Source organism: Apodemus sylvaticus, chromosome 17 (assembly GCF_947179515.1).
Source record: "Apodemus sylvaticus chromosome 17, mApoSyl1.1, whole genome shotgun sequence".
In the NCBI taxonomy this organism is placed as follows: domain Eukaryota; kingdom Metazoa; phylum Chordata; class Mammalia; order Rodentia; family Muridae; genus Apodemus; species Apodemus sylvaticus.
The window spans coordinates 44,520,351-44,547,641 of NC_067488.1; the positions used below are offsets into that span (position 1 = coordinate 44,520,351).

The 27,291-nt window shown below is 54.4% G+C and overlaps 2 protein-coding genes and 1 non-coding gene across 4 annotated transcripts in view; 1 reads left to right on the plus strand and 2 right to left on the minus strand.

The window, feature by feature from the left end:
• Positions 1-11,290: 11,290 nt before the first annotated feature.
• Mafa (MAF bZIP transcription factor A) lies at positions 11,291-14,059 on the minus strand. Its single transcript, XM_052161479.1, has one exon. The coding sequence runs from the start codon at positions 13,683-13,685 to the stop codon at positions 12,594-12,596; it is 1,092 nt and encodes a 363-aa protein (XP_052017439.1). The 5' UTR covers positions 13,686-14,059; the 3' UTR covers positions 11,291-12,593.
• A 6,036-nt stretch (positions 14,060-20,095) lies between these two features.
• Zc3h3 (zinc finger CCCH-type containing 3) overlaps positions 20,096-27,291 on the minus strand; it is an 86,835-nt gene continuing 79,639 nt past the window's right edge. Inside the window, exons 10-12 of one of the 2 annotated variants that reach the window (XM_052160890.1) lie at positions 23,223-23,407; positions 22,285-22,631; positions 20,096-20,622 (exon numbers count right to left, since the gene is read on the minus strand). In XM_052160890.1, coding sequence (XP_052016850.1) covers positions 20,591-20,622; positions 22,285-22,631; positions 23,223-23,407 — 564 coding nt within the window. In that variant the 3' untranslated portion in view covers positions 20,096-20,590. Of the gene's footprint in view, positions 20,623-22,284; positions 22,632-23,222; positions 23,408-27,291 lie in introns of those variants that run through there. The other variant, XM_052160891.1, reaches the window with a different exon arrangement.
• LOC127668257 (small nucleolar RNA SNORA17) lies at positions 25,540-25,670 on the plus strand. Its single transcript, XR_007974038.1, has one exon. It is a non-coding gene; the product is annotated as a small nucleolar RNA SNORA17 (small nucleolar RNA).

The following is a 27,291-nucleotide window of genomic DNA, read 5'->3' on the forward strand; positions in this document are numbered from 1 at the left end:
AGGCCTATATCTTCCACCCAAGCTTGGGGCGGGGGTGGGGGGTGGGGAGGTGCAGAGCCTGGAACCTCTGCAGAGCCGAGGGGCCAGGGCTGTGGTAGTGGCAGGCCAGGAGTGTGGAGGCCTCTGGACCTCCCATGCCCATGGTGGGTGCTCAGAGTCACATATAATTACTCACCCAGTGTATCCTAATTACCACAAATAGCCCATTAAAAGAAATTATCATCAAGATGATATTAGCAGACAGCAGGGGAAATGAAGAAAGAAAAGTGCTTATTCCCTATTGTCCCTTAATGGGGACAGGGGATGGCCAGTGGGCAGCAGCCAGAGCCTTAGCACCAGAGCTTGCTGGGCTGCCCCAGTGTGGCATGAAGGGTGGCCCGCCTCAGGCCTATTACAGGCAGATACCACAGCCCGTCCCTCAGCCTCACACCCAGAACCCTCACATCCACCCAAAGCCTTCAGAAAACCCTATCCTGGAACAGTGTCTGTGTCCTGCAAATCCCAAGAACTTAGGCATCCTCTAAACACAGTGGCCTGAGCTCAGGCCCTGAAGTCTCCCAAATGCCACCAAAAAATAGCATCTGGAGAGAGGTGTAGTCTGTGGGAATAAGGATAAGCTGGAAGGGGGCAGAGACTCTTGAGGGGGAAGGGGCAGAAGGTCAAAGTTCTGTTTGGTGGACCTCCGTGGTTTCAGCCACCAGACCCCCTCTCTCTGGCTCCTGGGGACTCCTGGGACCAAGTTTACTAAGGACAGGCAGAAGACCCTCACTGAACACAAGGGATTAGTGACACTCCAGACTCAGACCCTCTTCCTCTCATCAAGGACACCAAGAGCCCTTCAGCTGGGAAGAAGAGTGGACAAGCTTCCTCTGAGAGATTCCCACAGCCACGGAGAAATGACCAGCCACTGGCCACAGTGATATCCAAGAAGCTGCCGACCATGGGCTGGCACCTCGTTGGGGAGGCCCTACCTCAACAACACCTGGCCTCCTCCGGGAAGCCATAAGGCCGTATCTTACCTGTAACTAATTCAGAACAGCTAACCATGAGCAGGCAACAGGCAGGTGATAAAATATCCACAGTGTGGGGCTGGAAAAGGGTTTGGTGGTTAAGAGCATGCACATACCATTCTTTGAGAGGATCTAAGTTTGATTTCCAGAGCCCATGTTAGGAATTGTCAGGTGTCTCACAACTATCGGGAACTCCAACTCAGAGGGTCTGCAGGACACCTGCATGTATGTGCACATACCCCCCACACCCACACACAGACTTACATGCATGTACATAATTTAAAGAGTAATAAATAAATACGTAAAAATGTTCCCTATGGGGCAGACCAAATAGAGAAATGGAGCCTGAAAAATCAGGACACCATGACAGCAAAGAGAGGCAAGGGTGCTCAGCCTCGCCATCTAGGGTGGGGCCCCAGAGGTCAGCAGCATTATTATAAAAGACTTGAGGCTAAATGAGGTCTCACACATCTCCCCAAAGTCAAAGAATCTAGAAGTGGCCAAGTTAGCAATAAGGGAGGGGAGAAACACAATCTTAGAGCCAGAGAAAGTTTAAAGGGGAAATGTACTCGCCAGCAAGATTAAAAGATAAATGATAGACAGACAGTGAGGGTGTCATTAAAATGTAGGGATGATCCAGGAGGCCCAACTTGCTGCATCTGCAGTAGAAACATGAGTGTCAGGGTCTTCAAAGGGACCCTGGAGATGGGTGGTGCCAGGGTCTCCTGGCCTTGCAGGAGTCCATGAGTGAGCCTCTAGACAGACAGGCTCACCCAAATTCAGTGTGGCTGGGAAGGGGGGAGGGGAAGAGGGAAAGCTCCAAATGCTGCAAATCTGGTAATAGCAAGTGGAATCAAGATCCCTACTAGTGCTGGGCGGTGGTGGCACACACCTGTAATCCCAGCACTCTGGGAGGCAGAGGCAGGCAGATTTCTAAGTTCGAGGCCGGCCTGGTCTACAGAGTGAGCTCCAGGACAGCCAGGGCTATACAGAGAAACCCTGTCACAAAAAAAAAAAAAAAAAAAAAAATCCAAAAAACCAAAAAAAAAAAAAAAAGACCCTACTGGTGGGGGATACAGAGGGAAACTGTCAGCAGGCAGACAGGTCACTTTGCTGGAAGGAACAGGGACAAAGCCCTTTAGGGGACAAGTCACACGAGGGAGGGGTTCAAGGCCAGCAGTGCTACCCAGGCCTAGAGTGGAGGAGGAACCAGCAGAGGGTTTAGTGAGGAGCAGCTCAGCTGTGGGGGACAAAGTTCCCAGCACCATAGAATGGAGGGAGGTGGGTAAGGGGAAGTGGGAGGAGCCTTTGCTGGTCATCTTGCCATCTTCCTGGGGTCAGGCTTTGTGGGAGGCTCAGGAAACAGTAGTTAGTGTAAACACACACACCGCCCTCCCTTGCTAACAGTGTGACAGCCAGGGCAGGTGCTGGAGACCAGCAGGTGAGTCAGATGAGAAGAGCAGAGAGAAATGAGAGACAGGCTAGGCAAGGGCCTGTAGAGCCCTCGGCTGTAGGCATCTGGACATGAGTGGGTGAGATTCGAAGGGGACAATAAAGAGGTGGGCACGGCAGGAGGAGACCTGCTGTGTGAACTTGGAGCTGCCTGTGGCTCTCTATACCTCCCTTCCCACTCAGCTTACCTCTCTACTAGTTCCACTCACCTATCCATCCACATGTCTACACCCACGCATTCACATGCTCACCCACCCATTCATCCACATCTATCCACCTACTCGTCCATCTGCCTGTCCATTCACCTATCCACCCAGCTACCCATACATTCACCTATGCATCCAAATACCCATCCATTTATTCACCTATCCAACAATCCACCATTCTACCCATCAATACACCCATACACCCATGCATCCACACATACATACACACACATATATACATGCATCCACACATACATACATATATACATGCATGCATACATGCATCCACACATACATACATCCACACATACATACATATATACATGCATGCATCCATACATATATACACACACACACACACATACATACATATATACATACATGCATGCATGCGGGCATGCATATATCCTCAGGCCCATTCTGAACCATTCATGCATCCCTCTATCCAGTCACCATCCTCCCCCAGTCGTCCTCCCCCATCTCTGATCCACAGGCTCTGGTTCTCTCACAGTGACTTGGTTATGGTTAGGAGGGTCTTGAAGGACATCTGTGGCTAGCTTGTCTGGGGCTTTCTCTATAGCAGGAAGGTCCATAGCCCGCAGTCCTTACTCAGGTAACGTCTTACACACAGAGAGCCAAGCCATTTTCTCATTCTCACAGCTGCGTTGACCCCCTACCTCTCCTCTTCCTGCGCCCCAAGCCTTGGCTTCGGTTCCTGGATGGCACTGTGAGATCGCTCATCCCCCTCCTAAGGCTTCCCCTCCACGACTCTGCAGCTAACACCTGTGGATCCTGAGCTTTCTTGCGGTCAACAAAGGCCATGTGGCTGACTTCCGGCCACCAGACACAAGTGGACAGGTCTCCCTTAACACATGACAGCTTCCCAGCCACTTGTTGGAAGATTAGCAGGAAGTCTTTGGTTAGACTGTGAATTCAAGACCCATCTAGGTTATATAAGACCATTTCTCAAAAAGCAAGCAAACAAACCAAAACCCCAACAACATACAAGAAGCAATAGTTTCTTTCTCCTTCCTAGAACGCGGATGCGATGCCTGGAGTGGAAGCAGCTAATCTGGACCACAAGACTTGGAGAATGTAGACCCAGGGAGAAAAATGTCAGGGGGTGCTTCATGAAGCCTCTGGGTTTTCATAAGATAGAAGTTTAATTTGTAGTACTAAGGATGTAGTACAATTAGTACAGAGCGAGGATGAGCAAAGACTTGGGGTCACTCCCCAACTCTAAATAAACCTGGCTTGGTTGCACACATCAGCTCTAGGGGTGGGGATAGAGGCAGGAGGGTCAGAAATTCAAGGTCATCCTTAGTGATACAGAGTTCAAGGCCAGCTAGGGATACTTGAGACTCTGTCTCAAAAATGTTTTGTCTCTTTATGGAGTCTTTGTCCACTCAATGCTCTATTAGCTGACTTCCCGTTGTTCACTATGCATTGCAGGTTTTTTCAGTAAAGATTTGGAAAACTGTGGGCAGCTCAAGCCAGAAGATAGATGAGGGTGTGTCCTTCACTGCTCAGGGTGGGAAAGCCCATCTCTTGCCCCTTTCTCATTGTGTTCAAGAACTGGAGCTCTAAGCGGAAGGGATCCTGAAGCCCCCCTGCATGGCTCTCCCCCCAAGGCCTCTGGGGGGGCGGGGGGGGATCTGCAGATGAGTCTGAGAATGGTCTTTTCTTCAAATGTCTTTCTAGGTAAGAATAAGAGGTATTTGCTTGTTTGCCACCGTGAAAAGCATCTCCAGTGTTGTTTAATGTGTGATGTTTAAATGTTCTTAATGTTTGATGTTTAAAATATGCCAGATAATGGGGTCTGTGAATATCTCTGGGCTTTTCTTATAAATTCTTGTAGAGTAATTCTCTGCGGGTTCTAAAGACCGTGCCTTCCTGGATTCTGATTTCCATGTGACCCCAAGTCCAGGGCTCCAGAGTGTCTTCAGACTAGCTTCCCCTCCAAAAAAAAAAAAAAAAAACCCTAAGAGGTTTGGGTAGACTGTCCCTAGAATAGCATTCCCAGACTGGTCAGGGCTGGGCTCTGCCTGCTGCATAGGACCCACAGGGCACAGGCTCATATCAGACATAGCAGCTCCTGCTGCAGAGTGCAGAAAGGTGGTTATTGTAAGGACAGAGCTCAGCTAAATGTCATCCTTACTGACTGGCAACTCCTGGGTCCCAGCACCAGAAGTCAAACCACTCTCAGGAGACAGCTATGCTCCTAACCCACCAAGTACCCCATAAACATGGCCAATATATCCCTAGCCATGGATTGGGGGCCACCCTGGCACAGCAGTTTCGTGTCCTCCCTTGTCAAAGCTTTTCAGAGTGCCTAAGGACTGTGGAGAGACCTTCTGCGGGTCCTTACCATGGCCCCCTGTGAAGGGGTGGGTGGGGACAGCTCAGTGTCATTGTTGATGGGATATGGCAGGGCTGGGGGTGTGCTCAGTCTGACTGTCCAGGAGGAGAGGGTTGTCTGTCCTCCCCTGCTGAGACCACTGCCCCCTTGGCCCACTCAGTCTCCAAGGACACAGAGGGAAGTGGGTTCAGCTATAGTGGCTCCCGTCACACAGGGCTCAGAATGATTGAAACGACCCCTCAGACGGCTTGAAGTTGTTGTGGGTGCTGAGCCTGCAGCCCTTTTTCTCACAGCTCTGGCTGCCTTCCTAAAACTGACTGGCACAGAACAGGCACCCTGCTGATGCCCAGTGAGTCACCTGAGCTGAATCCTCCTTCCCTGTCAGGCTCCCCTTTCTTCCCTCTGGCTGTTCTTCCCTGCCCCTCCCCCTTCTCTACCCTCCAGCTACCTTTCTTCTGCCTTCTCCCTCCCAGCCTTTTACCCCTTCTCTCTCGCATCCCTCCCTTTCTCTTCTCTAGGCCCTCCCTTGTCCCTCTTTCCCCTCTCTCCTTCTTCTACCCCTCCTTCCCTTCCTTCTCCATCCTCTTTCCCCCACCCCAATCAACTCCCCTTCTTTTTCTTCCTCTTCCACCATGTCTCCCAATCCTTCTTTCTCCTTCCCATCCTCTGTACTCCCGTTCACTCTCGCAACCACACCTCTGCATCTTTGATTCTGCCCCCTGATCCGAGCCACGCCCCCTTGCACTGCCCCCCCCCCCCCGGTTGGCTGCAATGCTTACCTGCCGCTCAGACATAAGAGGTCCTACAGATACTGCCCTGCTCCAGGTCCTGGGGTAGCCCAGTCTGCATCTCACACACCAACATACACAAGATGTGCACGTGTCTGCAAATGCAATCTCTCAATATATCTGCCAAAGTTACCCCCACCTTGGCAAAGCATAGCCTCCCCGATTCCACCCCTGCTCGAACTGTAGCAGAGGAGATGCCAGCCAGGCAAGACCAGGGTGACAGGCAGGGCAGTGGGTGGACAAGGCAAAGAGAACAGCTCCTCACTGCCCTGATCGAGGCAATGATGGCCTTGCTTTAAGAAACTTGGTGATGGCTGGGCGGTGGTGGCACACACCTTTAATCCAGCACTTGGGAGGCAGAAACAAGTGGATTTCTGAGTTCGAGGCCAGCCTGGTCTACAGAATGAGCTCCAGGACAGCCAGGGCTATAGAAAAAAAAAAAGAAAGAAAGAAGGAAGGAAGGAAGGGAGAGAGAGAGAGAGAGAGAGAGAGAGAGAGAGAGAGAGAGAAAGAAAGAAAGAAAGAAAGAAAGAAAGAAAGAAAGAAAGAAAGAAAGAAAGAAAGAAAGAAAGAAAGAAAGAAAAAGAAACTTGGTGATGGCCTCCACCTAGGAACAGCCTATCTTGGGTGAAAGGGGTCTCTCACAAGAGAATCAGGATAATCTGAGGTGGAGCCTGGGGCAGCTGTGCCACCAAAAGGGGCCCCCCAAGGGGTGTCTTGGAGCTACCTTGGCAGCACACTAGCCAGGTGGCATTGAGTAGCCCTTGACCTCTCTTTGCCTCAGCAACCTCTTCTGCACAGTCAGTGCCTGCCATCCCCCAGACCACTCGGAGGCCTGGCAGATCATGCGTGTGGCACACTCGAGGTCCTCTAGTGTTCATCTCTGAGGACAGGTTTGGAGTGAAAAGAGCTGGCTGCCCTTCTGAGCCAGGGCAAGGCTGCTATTGGGTGATGCTTGGGGGCTGGGCTAGGTCAGGTCTCTGGTGACTTGCACCTGACCACTGGACAGCCTTGGGAGAGGGAAGGAGGACACAGAGAGGAGTGGTAGAGTCAGTCCTTCAGCTCCATCGCAGGTGATGGGGAAGCATCACCCCCACACTAGAGCTGATCTCGCTGTCTGCAGGACATTAGACCTTGGTGTCAGTGGACAAGAACACTGGAGTCACAGCAGCCAGCACAGGAGAAGCCAGCCTGAGGGGGCATTAAAGTTAGTGACTTAAATGCTCACATCCAGAAACAGGTTTCCAGCCTTTGCTATAGTTGCGGGTCCCCCACAATCCACCCCCAGCACGTATCTCCCCAGCCCCAGGCTAATTGGCTGTGACAGCTCAAACCCTCAGCAGCTGAGCAGTGTCGCTGTGAATTAGGCAGCCGCTGAGCCTGCCAGTCGCAAATTACTCTGCCTCTGCTGTGCTATGGGGGCTGCTGAGCGGCTGTGAGGTCCACGTAGTGTGCCTGCACCTGGGTAGTGGGCAGTGCACCGGGCCAGAGAGCGCAGACACTAGTCTTTCTCCTTTCTCCTCATGTTGACCAAGGGTCTCACTCTCCCGCAGCCCTTTGACCCCTGACACCTCACATCTTCCCAGGGGACCCTGATCTGCCTTTTTTCCTTTCCCTTGCCCCAGATTGGTTCTCACTGGCTAGTGATGGCAGGGGTGCATCTCTGGCTCACCCCTGAGTGAGCCCTAGAGGATACTTAGGGCTCCTAGAGTATCCACTGACCCCCACCACTGGACACCCTGAAACTTGGATATACCCCCTTCTGCTCACAGAAGCTCCAGGAAGCCAGCGCCTCTTTCCCAGGGTCACTAACACAGTATCTGTCCCCTGTTCCTCCTCTGGCTTCTAGACTGCAGCATTTCTGGGTTCATACAGCTACTGGGGTATCATACTATGAAAGTGGGGTTCATCCTCATCTATTCCTCTGAGATTGCTCATAATATATACCTACCTGCCAGTGTTTACTGCTCCCCAGTTCCCTCTGCATAGGAACTTCTTCCCCGGGCTACTCCATCCTGGTTCTTCTCAGTCTCTGCACACTCCCCTCCTCCCATCACTCCATTCTGCACATCTGCCTCTCAAGAAGGAGACCTCTGGGTTGGCTCTGTCATATCCAGAATGATTCACTTCCTGAGAGCCTGCATCACACAGTAGATGCTCAATCAACACTCAAATAAACGAGTCCCCTTTCCAGCATCTCTCACTTTTTACAAGGCATGCCTGGCAGGAGGCAGAGGCAGGAGGATTGTGGTAATGGGTCATGGTGTGCCCCACCATCCTACCTTGGCCTGGGCTGGGCTTGAATCTGGAAGATCAGGTGGCAGAGACCCAGTCCGTGCACCCAACACGGCTTCTCTGGCTTCTAGCCTGACTCCAGATCCTTTGCAACTGCTGACCAGGCAACTGGGTTCTGAACTGGAGGGGGATAAGCAAGAGAGCTGTGGACCCTGAGGGACTGGTGTCCCTTCACCGTGGCTTTCACAGATGGCTCAAAGTTCCCACGCTTACTCTTACCAGAGCAGCTGGTGGATGAAGAAATCCCTAGCTTGGGGCCTAGGCTTGGGGCCAGTTTCTTCCTCATGCTTGCCCCATGCAAGCAGCAACTGCATGCACAGGGCGTGGCACGGGGGGGGGGGAACCATCACACCTGAAACCCCTGCTCTCCCCCCTTGGCTTCTGTGTGAGGCTCAGAGGCCTTCGTCTGCTGGTGTGTACTCAAGGACCCGTGCCCTTGCTGGGATGGGAGGGGTCTGTAGGTGTCTGTATGTGCATAGTCTGCACCCACATGTATGGCTCTCCGCACGCACATATCCATGTATGCTAGGGCCATGTCCATGTAGGTACACAACACGATGGGGTTCCCTCCTGTGGGGTGCTGGGGACACTTGGGTCTTGTCTTGCCCCAGCCTTAGAGTTATCTATGAATAAGATGGGGAGGGAGCTTCAGGGTTTCCATGTGCAGAGGACGCAGGGGAGGAGGGCAGAGCAGCACCCAGCTGTAGCAGAGGTGGGGAGGCCCAGGAGTGGCAGCTTCCTCTGGAGCTTGCAAATGGGCTGCCCAGAAGGAGCGGCAGGGCCAAGAGCCAGAGCCAGGAGAGCGCGAACGACCTGAGCCCAGTTAAGACTGCTGGATCCAAGTCCGCAGACTTTTCTGGGAAGTTAGTCTTCTGTGAGATCTTTGTAGACCACAGGAAACAGCTGGGCAGCCCCCAACCTTCCTCCAGGTCACAGCTAGGATCTTAAGCTAGACCCATCGTCGCCAGTCATTTGAGTCCAGAGGGGGGCAGGATGTGGGGGTGTTGCCTGGGTGCAGGGTGTGAGTGTAGGCTGAGCAGATCTTGTCCTCAGGCAGCCTCGTCAGGGAGTTATCTATCTCCCCACCCCAACCCACTCCTTGTCTTCAGACCAGAATGGCTGGCGAGAGAGGACTGGGGGCCTGATCTGCTCCAAGGCTCCTGAGAACCAGGCTCATGACTACCTCTTAGAGCATCTGTGGAACAGGCGAAGACTCCGGACGAATAGTCAACAAAGTTGAATATAAGGCTAATCCCGTTGCCTTGCACTGTGGTCATCTTTGCCTCAGTCTCATAACCAGATTGCTCCCTAGCCCCAGTGGTCCATATAGGTCCTGGCGGATACCTGGTATTGACACGCCGACAGAATGAACAAGCATGTATATCTGCACACACACACACACACACACACACACACACACGTACACTGAGCACCTGCAGGACTCTCAAGTTTCTCAAGAACACACTGAGACCTCCTTAGAAAACGGAGCCCTAAGGTGGGTATGATGGCTCCCGTCTTAATCCCAACACTTGGGAGGCAGAAGCAGGGTGAATCTCTAATCCAGGACAGCCTGGTCTACAAAGTGAGTTTCAGGACAGCCAAGTCTACACAGAGAAATCCTGTCTCAGAAAATGGAAAAGAAAAAAAGTGGTGGTGGTAGGGCTTTGTGTAAGAGTACCCATGCCCTTGTGCACAGGCCAGGGCTTCCTTCCCTGCACAGGACAAGGGAACTTCCCACACATGGGGTTTTCTCCCCCACCCTCCCACCCCCCAGTTTCAGAGCTCTCCAAAAGACCTCTAGACAAGACCATTTTTGGACTCCATATTCATTTGCATGCCTCACTAGTCCTAGAGGAAAAGCAGGAAAAGAGAAGGGGAAAGAAGGGAAGTGAACTCAGATCTAGTGAGATCCCTCATAAATGGAGCAGGAGCACAGGCAGCCCTGTGCCTCTGTGGCCCCTCAGTACCACACACAGCAGCAGCAGCCCTGCAGCAGAGCCCCAGATGCTCAAACGGGAGAGAGGAAGCCTTGGAGTACTGGACGCTGAGGGGCCAAGAGCCAGTGTACTAAGCAGGTAGGGTAGACACAGCTATTGTCACCTCTCCCCAAAAGAAATCCAGTGGTGGGGGGTGTCACTCAGGCTGGACCTGTCTCTGTATATCCTCTCAACAGAGAGGGGTTCTGTTACAGCTCTGTGGCTCTGTGTAATGGAGGGGTAACACAGAAATGTCCCGATTCTTCTGTGCTAAACCAGGACCTGTCATTGGGTCCCAGGGGCCGAGTTTCCCTCAACTTAGATCCCTTCTCCGGGAGACAATTTTTGTGAACTCCCTCAGCAAGGCTGGCTGGAACCTGCAGGTCTCTCCTTGCACCCAATTAGTTCTTACAGTTCACCCCTCCCCCAGTTTCTCCCCTTTCCAACATTTTCTCTCCCTCACCCCCCCCCAAAAAAAGACTGGCACAGTTGCTCCCAGCCTGAGGCCCTGCAGGGCTGTCCCCTGAGTTTTATTCTAAGGCAGTAGGATCAGGGGGACAAAGGTGGCCTGCCTCTCTCTGGTTGGGATCGAGACTCAAACTCAGGTGGTTCTCTCAAGAATCCTCTGCTTGTGGCACTGATGCAGAGCTTCCGCTTTCTGACAGAGAATCTGAGGTCTAGGGAGGAGCCTGGCTGCCTCCAAACTTGCCAGATTCAGGAACTTTACACTCTACTCCGATGGAGGGAGGGAACTGTCATTTAAAAGTTTGCAGAGGCCCAGAGAGCAGGGTGAGATTTTTCAGAGAACTCTTACTATCCAAATTGGATCCGCATCCTTTGGAGAACAGAAGCTGGGCCACCCTTCAGGGAGGAACAGCTATCTACCGAGAATGGCTGTTCAGGTCACCTGGAAAAGACTGCAATGGCCTTGGAGTCACCACCAAGGCCGCCTGGAGCCTCTGCACTGGCCTGCCTCGATGGCCAGCCAGAGAATGCTGTCTTGCTTTTGCATTTGCAAAAATACATTTACCTCTTGGTCAGTTCCTCCCTGCTCTTGCTTATCTGGACATGCCAGCTCCCATAAAACCCAATCCAGAGACTTTCACAGTTTTCTATTCCAAGAGAAACATGTACAAGAATGAAAGCCACAGACACAACAGCCAGGTTCCAGTGACTTTTGGATCGAAACAGATTTATTTTTTTTTTAATTTTTTTCCTTTCCTCAGTTTCGTAACAAATGGAAAAAAAAGAGAACACAACAAAAACCAACAACACAAAAATTTTTTCCCAACGATTTGTCTAGCGTCCTGTTCAGAAGGCTCAGCAGGAGCCACCTGGGAGCAGACGGAAAAGGAGTCTCAGTGCACCGGGGCCAAGCCTCGGAAAACCAGACCTCGGCCGGTGCAAACGCCATAGCTTAACACCCTCCACCGGGCCTCTCTTCCAGCTAGTCCAAAAAAGCGACCAAGCTTTAAAAAAGATTCCACAAACGAAACACAATTGAAATTAAATAAAAACACCTTTCCACCCGCCCATGCCAGGAGGTTCAAGCCTAAGCCTCCTCTTTAAAAATTTTTTTCTTCTAAAACTGTGCATTACTTTTTAAATTCTTTCGCTTCTCTGGAAGGTTAAAATAAGATATATTTCCCCAGGAGTCATAAATACGATCTGGTGCATAGAGAAATAGCAGCGCGGGAGTCCGGGCCAGCCCCAACCCGGCTGAGCACGGCTACCCCCCACCCCCCTCCCCCAGTCGAGTATAGCAGGACAGTGGGACCAACACTTAAGTTCCTCGACTTCCTCTACAGGGAGCAGCGAACAGGGTGGGGACAAGCGGGCTGGAAGGCAGGCAGGGCCGGACCCCTCAGAGCGAATGAGCGAGGAGGGCACATGCGAGCACTCGCCGACCTCCGAGGGCGCACGGGGACCAGGGGGTTCCTCCGGGTTTTCTAATTACCAAGCAAAATAAATATTAATGTTGCGAAAATATGACCGCTTTAAAAAGGAGGAGGAGGAGGAGTAAAAACAGGGCAAGGAAACAGAGGCAGAAAGAACGACGACGGAGGAGGAGCGCGGGGCCGGCGGAGGCTACCGGGAGCTGGTGGCGGCGCGGCCCCGCTGCGGCTGGGCGGAGGTTGGGACGCAGAACTGCGCTCCACGTCTGTACAAGTGGACGCTGCCGAGGAAGTCAGACCTGGCTCGGACTTCCCTAAGTAATCACCGTTCCCGGGGCGCCGAGGGACTCCGGCAAAGTCTAGACGGCGACCCCGAAGACGCTCGGACCGGGATCCGGCGGGAGAGGCGCACCGCGGTAGGTACCTGGAGCTGGGGCTTCGCGGCGGCGCGCGCAGGGCGGACTGGAGGACCCCGGCAGCCGCGGCTGCACCGCCGGAGCGCGCGTCCCGGGCCTCAGAGTCCGAACCGAGACCGGGGCGGCCTGCGCAAACTTGTCCCCGGCGGCGGCTGCGGCGGCGGCGGCGGCGGTGGCGAGGCCCAGGGTCCAGCGCTCACAGAAAGAAGTCGGGTGCGCCTTTGGCCGCCCCGGGGCCAGCTTGCGCTGGCGAGGGCTCCCGAGGGAAGCCGGCCCCGCCCGCGCCCCCGGGGCCGCCCCGGCCCGCCAACTTCTCGTATTTCTCCTTGTACAGGTCCCGCTCCTTGGCCAGACGCCCCACCTCCAGCTTCAGCTGCTCCACCTGGCTCTGGAGCTGGCACTTCTCGCTCTCCAGAATGTGCCGCTGCTGCACCCGCTTGAAGCGGCACGACTGCGCGTAGCCGCGGTTCTTGAGCGTGCGCCGCTTCTGTTTCAGTCGGATGACCTCCTCCTTGCTGAAGCCGCGGAGCTGCCGGTTCAGCTCCCGCACGGACATGGACACCAGCTGGTCGTCGGAGAAGCGCTCCTCCAAGCGCACGTGGTGGCCCGCGCCGCCTCCGCCGTGACCCGCGCCTCCGCCGTGGTGGCCAGAGCCGCCGTGGTGGTGGTGGTGGTGATGGTGGTGGTGGGCAGAGTGGTGATGGTGGGCAGTGTGGTGTGCGCCGTGGTGGTGGCCCGCACCCATGTCGTCCGCGCCGCCGCCGCCGCCGCCGCCGCCCGCGAAGCTCTGGCCCCGGAAGGCCTCATAGGCCGCAGCAGCCGCCGGGTGATGCGCGCCGTGGTGCGCGCCGTGGTGGCCGCTGCCGATGAGCGCCTCCACCGCGTCCTCCGGCGTCAGGTTGAGCGCCTCGGGGTTCAGGTGGTGCTGGTACCCACTCATCCAGTACAGATCCTCCAGCACCGCTTTTCCTGAGGCGCCCCCGACAGTGCCGGGGCCTCCACTCGGCGGCCCAGGGGCGCCCCCGGCCTGAGCCGCGCTGCCCCCGCCGCCCGCGCCGCCGCCGGTGCCCGGGCTGGGTGCGCAGAAGCTGGGCGAAGAGGGCACCGAGGAGCAGGGCGTGCTGAGGGGCGTCGAGGACAGAGAGCCGGGCGGTAAGCGGTGGCAGAAGCGCTCGGCCTCGGGCGGCTCCTTCTTCACCTCGAACTTCATCAGGTCGAAGTCGTTGACGTACTCGATGGCCAGTGGGCTGCTGGGCAGCTCTGCGCCCATCGCCAGCTCCGCGGCCATCGCCCGGGGCCCCAGCCCCGCCGCCGCCGCGCCCGGCCGCGCCCCGACGGGCGGCGGGGGAGCGTGGGGGGAGCCGCGGGCCTCTCTCCCCCTAGCTCCCCCCGGGCCGCGGTGGGCGCAGGCTCTGGTCGCGCCGCCGAAGGGTGCAGCAAAAGTTTCGTGCTGTCAACTCAGGGCTGCGCTCAGGGGACGCCGCCGGCCCGTCCTCTCGGGCGGCCCCCCGGCCCGCTGCGGGCGGGCGCCGGGCCCCCGATCCGGTGCTCCTCCTCCTGTTTCTCCGCCGTCCTGGCCTGGAGGGTGCAGAGGCCGCGCCCCGGGCTCTGCTGCGCTTGGGGCTCTCCCGCCCGGCCCCGCCCCGCGCCCCACCCGCTCTGTTGGCCGGCCCCGCCTCCCTCGGTCAAGCGCAGCGCCGCACAAGCCTTTATAGAGACGCGCTTCTGGGCCCGCCTCCCCAGGTGGGGGCCGACGCCCCCGGGCCAATCGGAGCCCCAGACCTGCCGCCTTCATTTGCCTATCCCCATGGCAACCCGGAGCCCAGCTGTCAATCTCCTGCGGGAAACAGCTGTGGGTAGGGGTGGGGAAGGGCCGCCGGCAAGAGGAGTGGGCAGGGCCCCCTGGTGGCCGCCGCAAGGGACTGCACAGCAGAGGGCGCGAGACCAAGAGGTAGATCCCGAGATTCCAGGATCGCATAACCAGAGAGTGCAGGGGAGCTGAGGAGGTCCTCGTCCAGGGGACTCCCTCGGTGTCTCGGATCCATTAGGTGGCCTAGCTGGCTGTGTCCCGCACCAGGCCCAAGTGGCCTGGAGTCCCCAGAACGGGAACCTCTAACTATCCTGACACCGGTGACTCCGAGCTGCCCGGGAGCGCCGGCTATTTTTATCCTGTGGTTGGGACAGGTTCAGGAATTCAGTCAACAAAGTTGCTGGCACCTCGGGCGGCGGGATGCACAGTGGAACCGCAGGCCTCCGAGCTGTGCGGAGGCGGAGTGGGACAGACGCCTGTGGCCACCGCTGGGTTAGAGGAGCAGGTCTTGGGAACTGCCTGCGTAGAGAGCCCATTGAATGCATGGGGCTGATGGGGCTGGACGCCTGTGGAAAGGCCCACAGGGAATCTCAGACCCAGCTGCCCACCGGGGCGGTTTGGGGGCGCAAGTTGGGGTGACAAGTGGAAAGCAGATTGCTACCCTCACACTTGCTGAATGTCTCTACACACCTACTGGGAGGCCGACTCAGAGCAAAAGAAAGCCACAAGGGGAAACAGAGGGTGGGTGACAAGATGTGAGTTTTGTGACACTCCCCCCCCCCCCCCCCACTCCTCCAGAATTCCAGATCCCAACGGAAGATAGAGGAGGAGTGCACTCAGGAACTACAGCTGGGCATGACCCAGAGTGGGGCTTTCTCCTCTCTCTAATCTATATTCTTAATCGCTGTTGACTATTAGAAATAATAGTGGAGCAATAGCGGTGCAGGCCTTTAGCCCCAGCTCTCCTGAGGTAGAGGCAAGAAGATTTCTGGGAGTTCAAGGCCAGCCTGGTCTACAGAGCAAGTTCCAGGGCAGCCAAGGCTACACAGAGAAACCTTGTCTCGGAAAAACCAAATATCAATCAACCAGTTAATCAATCAATTCTTAAATATAAATCATTTGTTTATATTTAAGAAAATATAAAAAGCCTGAAAGGATATATTCACAGACACCTGTCCCGTGATGTCACAGTGCCAGCGGCTCTGCCTGCTCCCTCTACAGGTGCCTGCTATTTTACAGGGCATGCCTGGCAGCTAGGAGTGGATAGCTCCCAACTCCTTCCCTCAGTGTCCAGACCCTCCTCATCTTCATCTTCATCTTCATCTGTGCAGGGCTTGGTCTTCAGAAACAAAAGGAGCATGAGGAAACCCCTACGAAAGTCTCCCTTCAGTCTGTTCTAAAGGAGGCTTCAGGGAACCATTGGTGGAATGTATATCTTGAGGACTCTATAGTGCTGAGGCGGTAGCCACAGCCATCAATGTGATCGTGTCCATTCTACAGACGAGAAAAGGCCGTGAAAAGCAATTGGTCTTGTCCAAGGTAACCCATATCAGGTACACCTGTGGCCAAAGGGGAGCCTTTGAGTTAGAGAATGAGGCCTCACCAAATGAGCTGGTGTTTCAGCTCTGTCTCTTGTACCCTGGCAAAGGCATTGGACCAGGGCAGTCAGCCCGAGTCCCAGAAACTCAGGGCCTTAAGAATGAGCTACATGTCTGGGCACCGCATCCCATGTGGTCTTCGGCATACTAAAAAGGGTACAGAGAGAGGGGATGAGATTGGGCAGCCTGCCTCCTCTGAGCCCCGCTCCTGGTGTGGGTGTGGTGGCATACACCTTTAATCCCAGTACTTGGGAAGCTGGGGAGTGTGGATTTCTGAGTTCAAGGCCAGCCTGGTCTACAGAGTGAGTTCCAGGACAGCCAGGGCTACACAGAGAAACCTATCTCAAAGAAAGAAAGAAAGAAAGAAAAGAAAGAAAGAAAGGAAGAAAAGGAAGAAAGGAAAGAAAGAAAGAAAGAAAGAAAGACAGACAGACAGACAGAAAGAAAGAAAGAAAGAAAGAAAGAAAGAAAGAAAGAAAGGAAGGAAGGAAGGAAGGAAGGGAGGGAGGAAGAAAGGAAGAAAAGGAAGAAAGGAAAGAAAGAAAGAAAGAAAGAAAGAAAGAAAGAAAGAAAGAAAGAAAGAAAGAAAGAAAGAAAGAAAAGAAAGAGAAAGGAAGAGAGAGAAAGGAAGGAAGATGGATAGATAGATAGATAGATAGATAAAAAAGGATATGTTGATTCCCTCCCGTGTGCCATCACAACTTTAGCACCTCAAAGAGAGTATGTTCCCCCAACTGTTTCAGGGCATCAGGATAGGAACACAGGCCGGGCCCAACAGGGTCTTCTGCTGGCATTTCCCAGGCTGCAGTGAGCTGTGGTTCATCTAGGACAGGCTATTTTGACTCCAGGACAGTTCTGACTTGCTATTGGCTGAGTGAAGTGTGGGAAGAGCAGAAGAGACAGGGGGGCCTCAGAAGCGAGTGAGGGGAAGAGTGAGCCCTGAAAGCAGGGGCAGGAGCTGGGAGGGGCTGCTTGGCAGAGTGGCAGGGCTGCCGGATCAAGGTTAGACCTGTGGGGGTGTTGAGGAGCCTGAGAGGCCATGTGTGGCTCAGGGCTTCCTCAAGGGCTCTTGGGCAGAGGGGAACTGGTCTGTGAGACGTGATGGAGACATTGGGGTACCCATCATACTACCCCCAATAGCCAGTACCACCTACCTCCCGAGTCTACCCAATGCTGCTGCTTGCTATTGGCCTGCTTTGGGCTCAGTGCACCAGATACTCAGCTCAGGAGCTCCAACGACTACTGGATGGCATCAACAGGGTGGGGTCATTGCACAGGGCACGAGTCACAAGCAAAGCTGATCTAGCTTCCGTGGCAGTAGAACATCACCCATCAGAAAGCACTGTGCTGGGTGTGACCTATCATGTTGTATTTAATTCACAGGAACAGGGCCACTGGGTGAGACACTGAGTGTCGGATTACACAGAGCCAAACCTACACTGTGCCCCTTATTAGAAAGGGTCTCACTGTGTAGCACAACAGAGCTTTAAACTGGAGGTAATCTTTCTTCTACTGGCCGAATACTGGGGTTACAGTTATGTATCACCATGCCAGGTCAGAAAGTTCTAAACGTCTGTCTCAGGTGAGAGATATGGCTGAGGTGCTTGTCTTTCATACACGAAGGCCCCTGGGATTTGACCTCCAGCACCTCAAAGCTGGGCATGCTGGCACAGACCTAAAATTCCAGCTCTCAGGATGTGGAGGCAAGGGGATCAGAAGTTCAAGGTCATCCTCATCTACATATTGAGTTCCAAGAGCCGACTGGGATAATTGAGACCTTGTCTCCAAACAACAAAAATATTCTCTGCATTTTCCAGGTGGAGGCTGCAGAGTTCTACGGCAGCTAAGATGCAGAGGCCTACTTGGGATCATTTATATTTAAAAAGATAGACTGGACTGTGGAGATGGCTCGGTCAGTTAAGTGCTTGTCTTGAAAGCATAGACTAGAGTTTGAATCGCTGGAACCCATGTAAAAAGGCATGTGTGGTGATACACTTGCAATCCCAGTGTCGGCCAGATGGAGAGTGGGGAGAGGTAGACTGGCCTGCACTATGTGACAAAATTATAGGCCATGGAAAGATTCTGATGTCAGTCCTTGGCTTGGCCATTGCTGCCTGGCTATAATCCAGGCACCTTTGGTCGGTGCATGTGCCTTGGAGCAGTAGGTCCAACCAAGAGGCCCACTGCCAGCCCCAAGAGAGCAGCTCGTGACATGTTCTCCCCGTTTTCCACCCTTCCCATACCATAGTCCCATCACGGGTTCCCATGACTTCTTCTAGGCACATAGAGGCAGAATTCTACAAATACAGCTCTAGGCACATTCTCTACCTTAGGGCCCTCCACTTAGAGGAAGCAGTATCTGGGCCATCTGACCAGTGTAGCTGGGCAGCTCCTCAGCTGGGAGGGAGGCAGGCTGCCCTGCTGGCCTCAGGGAACCAGCTTGGAGCTCAGGAATTCCCCGCTGCATGGCTCTGTCCAGCAGGCCCTGACACCGGCAGCTGCTCATATAGACCAGTGTCTCACTTAGTTCCTTGGGACTCGGAGCTTGTGAGGATCAGTGACATGCTGATGCTGGGAGGTGGAGCCCTTCTAGATGATGCAGCATGGTCTGTGGGCTGTGTGCAACTCTGGTCAGGTGCTTGCTAAGTGCTGGACATGAAGGTGAGCTACAGCCAGAAAAGCAGCACCTAGCGTGGCTGTCTCAGGCTAGGCCAGTACCAGGTGACTGTAGGTACCCTCTGGCCTATTCAGGGATGCCCACTGGGGAAGTGAGCACAAGAAGTAAGGGTGTGCTCCCTTAGAACCTCCCTATGAAACCAGAGTGCTCAAGGATCCTAGCTCAAGAAGCCAGCCATGTCCCTTTGCCAGCCGGTGGGACATCAGTCACAGAGCAAGAGGTGGGAGCAGGGGACAGGTGAGTGCCACAGACTGGTAGCCTGCAGTTCTGCTTATTTCTATTCCTCCTCCCCAGAAGAGGAGAGAGATCAGAAACGTCATATTCTCATAGGTGGGTAGGTACCCCAGAGGCATGGGGAGGAGGATGCGGGGGTGGCCCTGTAAGCCCAGGGGCACTGGATGATAGTTCATTTTGGTGGACTTAGCGCCTCACATTCTAGGCAAGCATTCTACCCGAGCTACACACCACCTCCAGGACACAGGTCTAATGGCATGTGACTGTCCCGCCCCGCCCCCACCTTCTCTGCTGGTTCTCATGGGATGACCCTGGCTATCCAATAAGGAAGAGCAATCTGAGGGACAGTTAAATACTAAGCCATCCACTCAAGGTCAAGGCTGGTGGCACAGGGCAAACACCCCACTCCCAACCTCCGATTGCAGGCAAGGATTGGAGTTGCCAACAGAAAACCCACCCAGTGTCCGGGGACTCTGAGCCGTCCTCTCTGATGGATCTCACGCTTTTCTGCTAGACTGGTCCGGGTTCTGAGCCCGCCTTCTTGCCAGGCTCCCTACAGCAGGCCCTGATTAGCCATGGTGAGGGCGTCTGGCCTCACCAGACTAGACCCGCCTATGTTGGACAATTTTTATGAATCAGCCTCAGGATTTTTTGTCTTGTTTTGTTTTTGTTTTTGAAGCCTGGGTGAGGAAACTCTCCTCCTGAGCAGAGACTGTGGTAGAGTGTGGAACAGCATACCTATAGCTCCTACAGCCTTAAGGGCAGAGGTCATTGCCACCTGTGTGTGGGTTGGACACCAGGATCCTGAAGGACAGACTTGGCGCTGCAAAGGCTTAGGGGTTTGGGGTACTGAGTCACAGCAAGGCATATGGACCCAGGTTACATGGTAGTGACGTCACACACTACAGTATAGCACGGGGCAGTAGCTGACCTATACAACCATCAGTACAGATACCAGGACGTTGCTGGCCTGCATCACTGGAAACCTATAAACAAATGCATTGACGATCCGTGTCTCATCCTTGGAAGGACCACTTGAACCATCCTGTGTCTCCAGTCTTTCCTATCCAGCATCTCTGTTGGAGGAAGCAAGATCTCAACCCAGTCTTCTGGAGACACCTGCAGAGAGGAAGTCTATCCAAGCCATGCCCCTCCCCAGGGTTGCCAAGCCTTCCCTTCCTGTGCCTCAGTCCCCGCCTGTCCCATGTAACTTCAGACTATAACCTGCAACCCAGCAAACCACATTTACATTGGCCTGGCCAAAGGGAAAGGCTGCTCTGAACCTCTAAGCCACACCAGAATTGGAAAGAGCAGGCCATACTCTCACCTCCCTTATATGTTCACAGTCTTGGGGTTGTGTGGTAGTCAAGACAGCCAACTAGACACAGGATAAAACCTTTATTGCTGAACATAAATACCCAACAGAGAGGCCTGGCCAGTAGCCTCTTCCCTGGGCAGGAGTTCTGGGTAAGGAGGGTTAGGGCACCAGTCCTACAGCTACTGCCAATGCCACCACAGGAGACAGACTGGGACAAACCTCACGAGGCACCCTGATGGATAGAAAGCCAGGGACAAGTCCTAGAGTGAGGCTGGGTGCCTTGGAGGGGAGAAGGGGAAGAGGGAAGGAGGGGGAGAGGGGAGGAGGGGAGGGAGAGGAACAGGGAATGGACAGGGCCTTGGCTTGAGGGAGAACAAGGCCTGGGCACACAGAGACCTCCAGAGGCTGAGCCATGGGAGGAGCTATGTACCCCTGCTCATAGCCCCAGCTGGGCTCAGTGGCAGGCTGCTTCTCCTCAGGAGCAGTGGTGAGTAGAGCCTCCATCCTCTCCAGGGGTGAGGGTCTGAGGTAGGTGCGGGCTGGTCCCCAGGGAGCCTCACAGGCGTGGCTTGATGTGTAGCGGCTTCCCTATATGGAGAGCAAAGGTCAAGTATCAAGCAGGAACTTCCCCACTCCAAGCTTCTGGCTGAGACTCAGGCCTGGGAAAACTACCAGCCCAGGCCTGTCAGCAAAGGTCCACAAGGGGCCAGCCTCCAGGTCTCATCTACCTCGTCAGTCCCTGCCACGAACCAGGCCCTGAGGAGCAGAGAGGGGAAAGGGACCAGGATTCTGCCACTTCAAGGTCTTCCCGGGCTGAGAGGCAGCTCAGGAGGGCCCGGCAGCCCTTGTTCAGTGGGCGGGCCCACAGGTGGGAGCCACAACACTGCAGGCTGAGCTATAAATACCAGGTGCATGCAGACACGTAGGCACATGCCACACTCACACCTGGGAGCAAGGCTGCCAGACACAGACGGGCAGGTGTGCTTTCCACATGGAAAGCTGAGGTGTGTGAGAGCAGGTGGCCCCCCCAAGGGGTGGGGTTAGGAAGACCAGTAGAAGCTGACAGGGTCTGAAGGCAGAAGGGCAGGAAGGGTCCCTGGAGTGGACTATCCTGAGGGCTCCTGCCTGGTGGGAGCTTTCTTTTCATAAATGTTCTGTGTCACTCTCCAGGTGCCAGTGTCCTGGTGGTCACAGTTATTTCAGTGCGGCTCTGTGGCAGGGCCCGCATGCACCACAGTGTGGCAAGGCCTCTCTCATGACAGGTTCCTTTCTTCAGGGCTGTTAATTCCATTCACTGTCCAGCCCGCTAGAGACAAGCGTGAGGCCCAGCAGCTGGGCCCAGGCCTGTAGAGTCAATGCCTAGGCCAGGTTAACCCCCATTTTTCCTCTGAGCTGCTTCGACAGGCCCAGCCAGGCTTCCCGCCAGAGACTGCCCAGCTCAGCTGCACTTGCCCCGCAGCCCCCTTCCCGGCTGAACAAACCGGAGTTTTCTGGAGCCCTTTTCTAGTCTGCCCAACCTACACACAGGGTACTTACACCCTGTGGCTCCTTTCCTCCTGGGATTAACTTCTGGGTTCCTGGTCTTTAAAGACACATACTGCCTCGGGGGCCCCAGCTGCTCCCCACACGGTGCCACCTACATGGAAGGAACTGTCGTCCCATCTAAGTTCCACTGGGCAAGGGTCTGGCATCATCTACTCTGCACCCAAGAAGGGCGATGTAGCCAGGAGGCAGCCCCTCCAGCAGGCACTTCAGGGTGCTCAGTGGGGCTGTTAGGGAAGCCTGCAGCAAGCATCTTCCATTAACGTTACGGCCGTGAAATATGACAATAAAATGATAGCCGTATGGTCGCAAATTTGCAGCCCGCCGAGCTGCGTGGGGTTTATCGTCACTCAAACGCGCAGAGAGCTGTAAAATGTTTACAGAAAGGGTCGTTTGCAGCCATAAAATCCTCTTTTCTCTCCTAAACAAGGCTGAGTGGAGCCATTTACCAAGCCCCAAACGCTCACTGGGGAGAGGGAACATCTGTTCTCTCCAGGAGTGTGCGGTGATCTTCCAGAACAAATTAACAGAAATGGGTGCTTTCTAATTAAATCAGCCCTCGCTGGGGTGGTCTTCAAGGCGGCCACTGCTGTGCTTGCTCCTTGCTGGCCCGCCCTGGGCACCCTGTACACTAACTCCCAGGCCCCACCCAGAGATGTCATTCTGACTGTACGTTTAAAAAGACCCAGGAGGGGCCAGACTGCTCACCTGAGTCCTTGGTGCGAGGGCTCCTGGGGGCCTGGGACCCAGTCTGGCCTCCTGGGCTTGGAGAGGAACGCAGGGAGATGAAGGACGGCAGCTTGCAGAGGCTGCTGGAACCTGTTCCTGAGCCTGTCCCACCTGTCCCAGAGACAGCTTCTTCCTGCTCCAAGGAAGGGGCAGGGGAGCTAGTAGAGGGAGAGGAGGAAGGAGAGGAGGCAGCGGTGGCCTTTGAAGACAGGGTAGAGGTGGAGGCTAATACCCTTGGGGAGGGAGGCGGGGAGGCTGGGGCCTCAGTTCCCGAAGCCAGACCACTGGACATCTGTCTGGCAGAGCGCTGCGTAGTAGTAGGCTTCCTGCAGGAAAGGGGGAACAAGAGTGAGGGCGGGTGACTGTGGAGAGACAGGGGACTTGCCAAGTGTTTGCATGGTGCCTATCCTATTAACAGGGCTCTTGGCCCCTTGCCCCATACAAAGCCTGGAGACCACTGGGCTTGTCTCTACAGATCTAGGGCTGGCCTACAGTCCAAGGGCATGCTGGTTCCAGAGACTTTCACCTGAGGCGGATAGAGCTGAAGCCTGTGAATTTCCAGCTCCATTCCTCACCTTCTAGAGCCTAGGGCTGGTTCATTTGTAGGGAATCCCTACAATCCACAGGATATGGGCACAACTCTGAGTCCCATCCTCCAGAGGGCTCACTCCTCTCCCCAGACAGTGGGTCTCTGAAGGCCTCCATGCATGGGGGCTGTTTGTGACTCTGTCCACATTCAGGGATCCAGAATGTAGGCATCTTAGGAGCTCTGGCCTCCAACTGAGATTCCCCTTTGGATCTAAAGCCCCAGTGTTGGAGTAAGACTTTACCTCAAGGGTCCTACATGTCCTTAGAGCAGGAATGGGCCACCTCCAGCTCACATAAACTCACACACGCAACACCCACTCATCTGTCACCTGAGGACATGGCCAGCTGAGGCCTTGCTTCTGGGGGTTCCATCACTGGGCCCTGGGATAGGAGGTGCAACTGTCCGCCGGCCATGTCGCTTCTGGTTACGATGGAGCAGCTGGCACTGGGAGCCACGGGGACAAATACCCCTGCGGGCAAAGTCAGGACACAGCAGCGTGTGCTTCTTCTTGCACTAGGGGAAGAGTAACAGTTGATAGGACCAAGTGGATACTGTGAGAGGAGGGCCAAATACAGCCCAGTGAGAGCCCACTGACCCTGTAAGCTACCCACCAGGTCTGAGCTAAAGGCAGCTTGCTGGAGTGACAAGGCCACCAGGCTAGAGCTGTTCTACATGGACATGCACTGAGGGCAGGGCCAGGGCCAGTGCCTGCCTGGGGATTCCCAGAGGCTGAGGCCAGGCTACTGCTGGGGCTCTGCCTGTCTGCTCTGTCTGCTTGTCTCTACTCCAGTGGGTGTGTTTGCAGCAGAGGAAGGTGGGTGGGGCTTGAGGCCTCAGGGGACCTCATGGGATAGGGTTTGGGCTAGGAGCCCAGGCTAGCAGGGAAGGCAGGTCGGCTGAGGCCGGGCATCACTGGGTTAGGGCTGGGCCAGGCACTCGATCCATGGCACCTGTCGTGGGGCTAATTATACCAGTGTAGAGGGTAGGGGGAGGGCCATGCCAGGCAGCAGGTGTCCCAGGCCAAGGCTTAGACTCAGTTCTGTCCACCAGACCATATCAGGGACTCCAGAAGCCTCAGCCTAGGGTGCAAAGGCAAGGTCCAGCCAGGGGGAGCCTTGGATGGTGACTGGAGCTCAGAACTCCTGAGTCTACTCTGTAGCCCCACTGCTACAAATCCAAAGGCTCTGCAAAGGAGGGTTCCCTCTTCACAGCTCAGACGGACACACTGGCAGAGCAAGCCAGGGTCTAGCTAACCTCGGCACCCAGACTATAACTTCTGTTGGACCAGGAAACAAGAAGCCCTAGGTCAAGCTGAATCCAGTGAATTCACAGGATTTGCCAAGAGTTAAAATCTCAAAATCACCCATGGTACCAGAGCAGCCCATGCCAAGTCATGGCTACAGAATGGTCAGCCAGCAGGAAATAGGTCTCAGTCTCAGAGCCATTTCCTCACAGGCCTTATGAGGTCCCTATTGGAATGTATCACATGAGGGAAGGGGTGTCCCTACCCTGCTTTCACCAAGTAGGACAAAGCCTGGCAGAGTGGCAGACACTTCCCAGCAGGTGTCCGGCTACAGTGAGAGGAACTGGACCAAGTAAGCACCCTAGAATGATTTGCTCCTGTGATGTGGGTCCCCCACCTGCTCCACATGCAGGTGCAGGCAAGGTTCCTCTCTCCTAGACTCACTTGTTCATTCCCACAGGGATGTGAGCTCCTGTGCACTGGGCCTTAAAACCTGGGGCTTAAAACTAAGGGCGGCCTGACAGGTATGAGCACTGGGGTGGCCAGGCGCTTGCTCCCAGCATGCATGTGAACATGTGGCCGTGAGCCAATGCAGGTGTGTGGTGTGAACAGTCACATTGGGTAGTGCCAAGTGCCCCCAGGCATGTTTTATCTAAGCCATAGCAGACCAGCGGAGTTGGCTCACGGGCAGCTTGGCCCCTACTGCTCTATACTACGACCCACAAGCACCTAAAGTGGGATGAATGCAAGCAGAGATACACCACAGAGGTCAAACATGATTGACTTTAAACTTGGGACAAGAAGAACATAAAATATGGAATTCTATTTTCCATTGATAACATGTTAATTTTTTGATACACTGAATAAAAAGTAACTTTTATTTGTTTCCCTCCACATTTTTTTAACACCTGTATATTCTTCCCTGAAAGTATTCATCTGGTCTAATACTCCTGAAAAACTCCCAAAACTCTAGGACAAGTGTAGAACTTCCTTAGATCACCCAAGAGCTATGATGAGGAAGCATGATTAAAGAAGATTCTTAGATAGCAGAGACAGGGACCACCTCACTCATAGGCTGCAAGGGCCTGGCCAGCAACCTAAACAAGGACCTGGAGTTAGGCTCTCACTATTACATAAGCAGAAAAATGAACCAAAGAAATGGGAAGGAGATAAGAAAAGAATAGCAGGAATTAAAGCCAGGACGCTCCAAAGGCACTCCTTCGCACACCTAATGATCAGAGAGCAAGGCATGAAGACAGAAGCAATGACAGCACAGAGGACAGCCAGGTGCTGGAATGACACAGAGATAGAAGGCAGGTGACAGCTCAGTGGAAGAGAATAGGCCATGGCTCAAGTCTGTAAAGTCTTGGATTCAATCATTGACACTTAAAAGAAAAGACCACCTGAGCCTAGAGGCCTTGCAGGTGTGGCTGCTGTGTCACATGTGCATCAGTAGGTAGCAGAGAGGAGAGAGACTATGTCTATGCTATGGGTTCTGACCTGTGACACCTGAATGATTAGTAGTCTAATATTCCCTGAAAAAAGTGAACCTGAGAGGACCAGCACTTTGGCGCTCTGACAGGCATCCAGGACAGAGAGCTAGTGGAGATGAGAAGAACCCCACCTAGGACCATGGCTCCAGGTACGAGTGAGCCCAAGGCAGATGACCTTTGCAAGGGTCAGGAAGGGCAAGCAAGTAGCAAGCCAGAGAGAACCACCAAATCAGTGCCATTGGGTCAGACAGACAGGAACCAGCCTGAGATGACCACAAGTCTGGTGCCACACAGGCCTGGGGAGTGTCAGGACCATGACGAAGATGACCCCCACCCGGCACCATACTACATGAGTGGGACAGAGCACTCCTGAGATGACCAGGCACCACTAAGAGGAGTAAGTAGGAGGTGGAGAAATGGAAAAGAACGAGAAACAGAAGCGTGTGGGCACAGTGACGAGAGGCAGAGCTGGAGACTCACGGGGAGTGAGGAACAGCCTGATGTGAGTAGCTAGTGATGCCCCTGAGACCACAGTGGGGTCCAAGCCTGGGCTGCTACCAGAAGCCACATCTGAGTCCAGAACCCTACAGCAGCTGGGGTCTGTTGTCACCAAAGGCCAGGTGGACCTCCCCAGTCTGGGCTGCCAACCTGGACCGTGTTGATGTCTGACGGCTGCAGAGAGCTGGTCCCACTCTTCACCTGGGCACTGTTGGAGAGCTGGCCCTGCGTATCACTAGCTGCAGCACTTAGCTGTGGGCCCTGCCCTTGCCTGGGTACCACAGTAGAGCTGGCCCTGGAAGTGGAGGTTGTAGGTGAGCCACCCCTGAGGGTGTGAGAACAGGAGTGCTGGCCCTGCCTCTTGTCAAGACACCCTCCTCCACTCTTTCACCCCTCACCGTCCACAGTAGGGGAAGAGATGACCCCAGGGCCATGAGAGTGGGAGGACTGGTCCTGCCCTCACCAGCTGTAGCATTCAGGAGAGCAGGACCTGTAACTAGTCTGGGCAGCAGGGTAGAGCTGGCCCTGGTTGTGGGCATTGCTGGTGGGCAGGCCTCAAGGGCAGGAGACCAGGAGAGCCAGCAGGCTGACCAGCTCAGATAGCTCTCAGACCCAGACCCAGGGCTTTGAACTGGCCCACCCCAACATCTACCCCATCAATGGACTGAGGTGTATGAGGAGGCCAGTCCTGCAGATCCAAAACGAAGAATCTTCATGAAGCGGGGCAGCAACAGGAGGAGTCCAAGTAAGACTCCAGTATTCAGAGTAGCAGACGCTACAACAAGCCTCAAACCAGACTAACCAGTCACTGCAGTGAACATTTGCAAGCAAAGAAATGTGGACAAAAGGATATACTGTGGGACACATTGTGACACAAGACAGCCTCCACAAGGAGATTTTTTTTTCTGTTGGAGAAGCAGTTACAAGGGTGGTGGGTGGGTCCAAGGGGAGGGGGAGATGAGTGGGATTGGGGTGCATGATGTGCAATTCCCAAAGAGCCAATAAAAAGGTAAAAAAAAAAAAAAAAGCAAAAAAAAAAAAAAGCAAAAAAAAAGAAGAAGAAGAAGAAGAAGAAGAAGAAGAAGAAGAAGAAGAAGAAGAAGAAGAAGAAGAAGAAGACAAACGCCACGCTGTGATCAGCTTTATGTGGTAATCAATCTGAA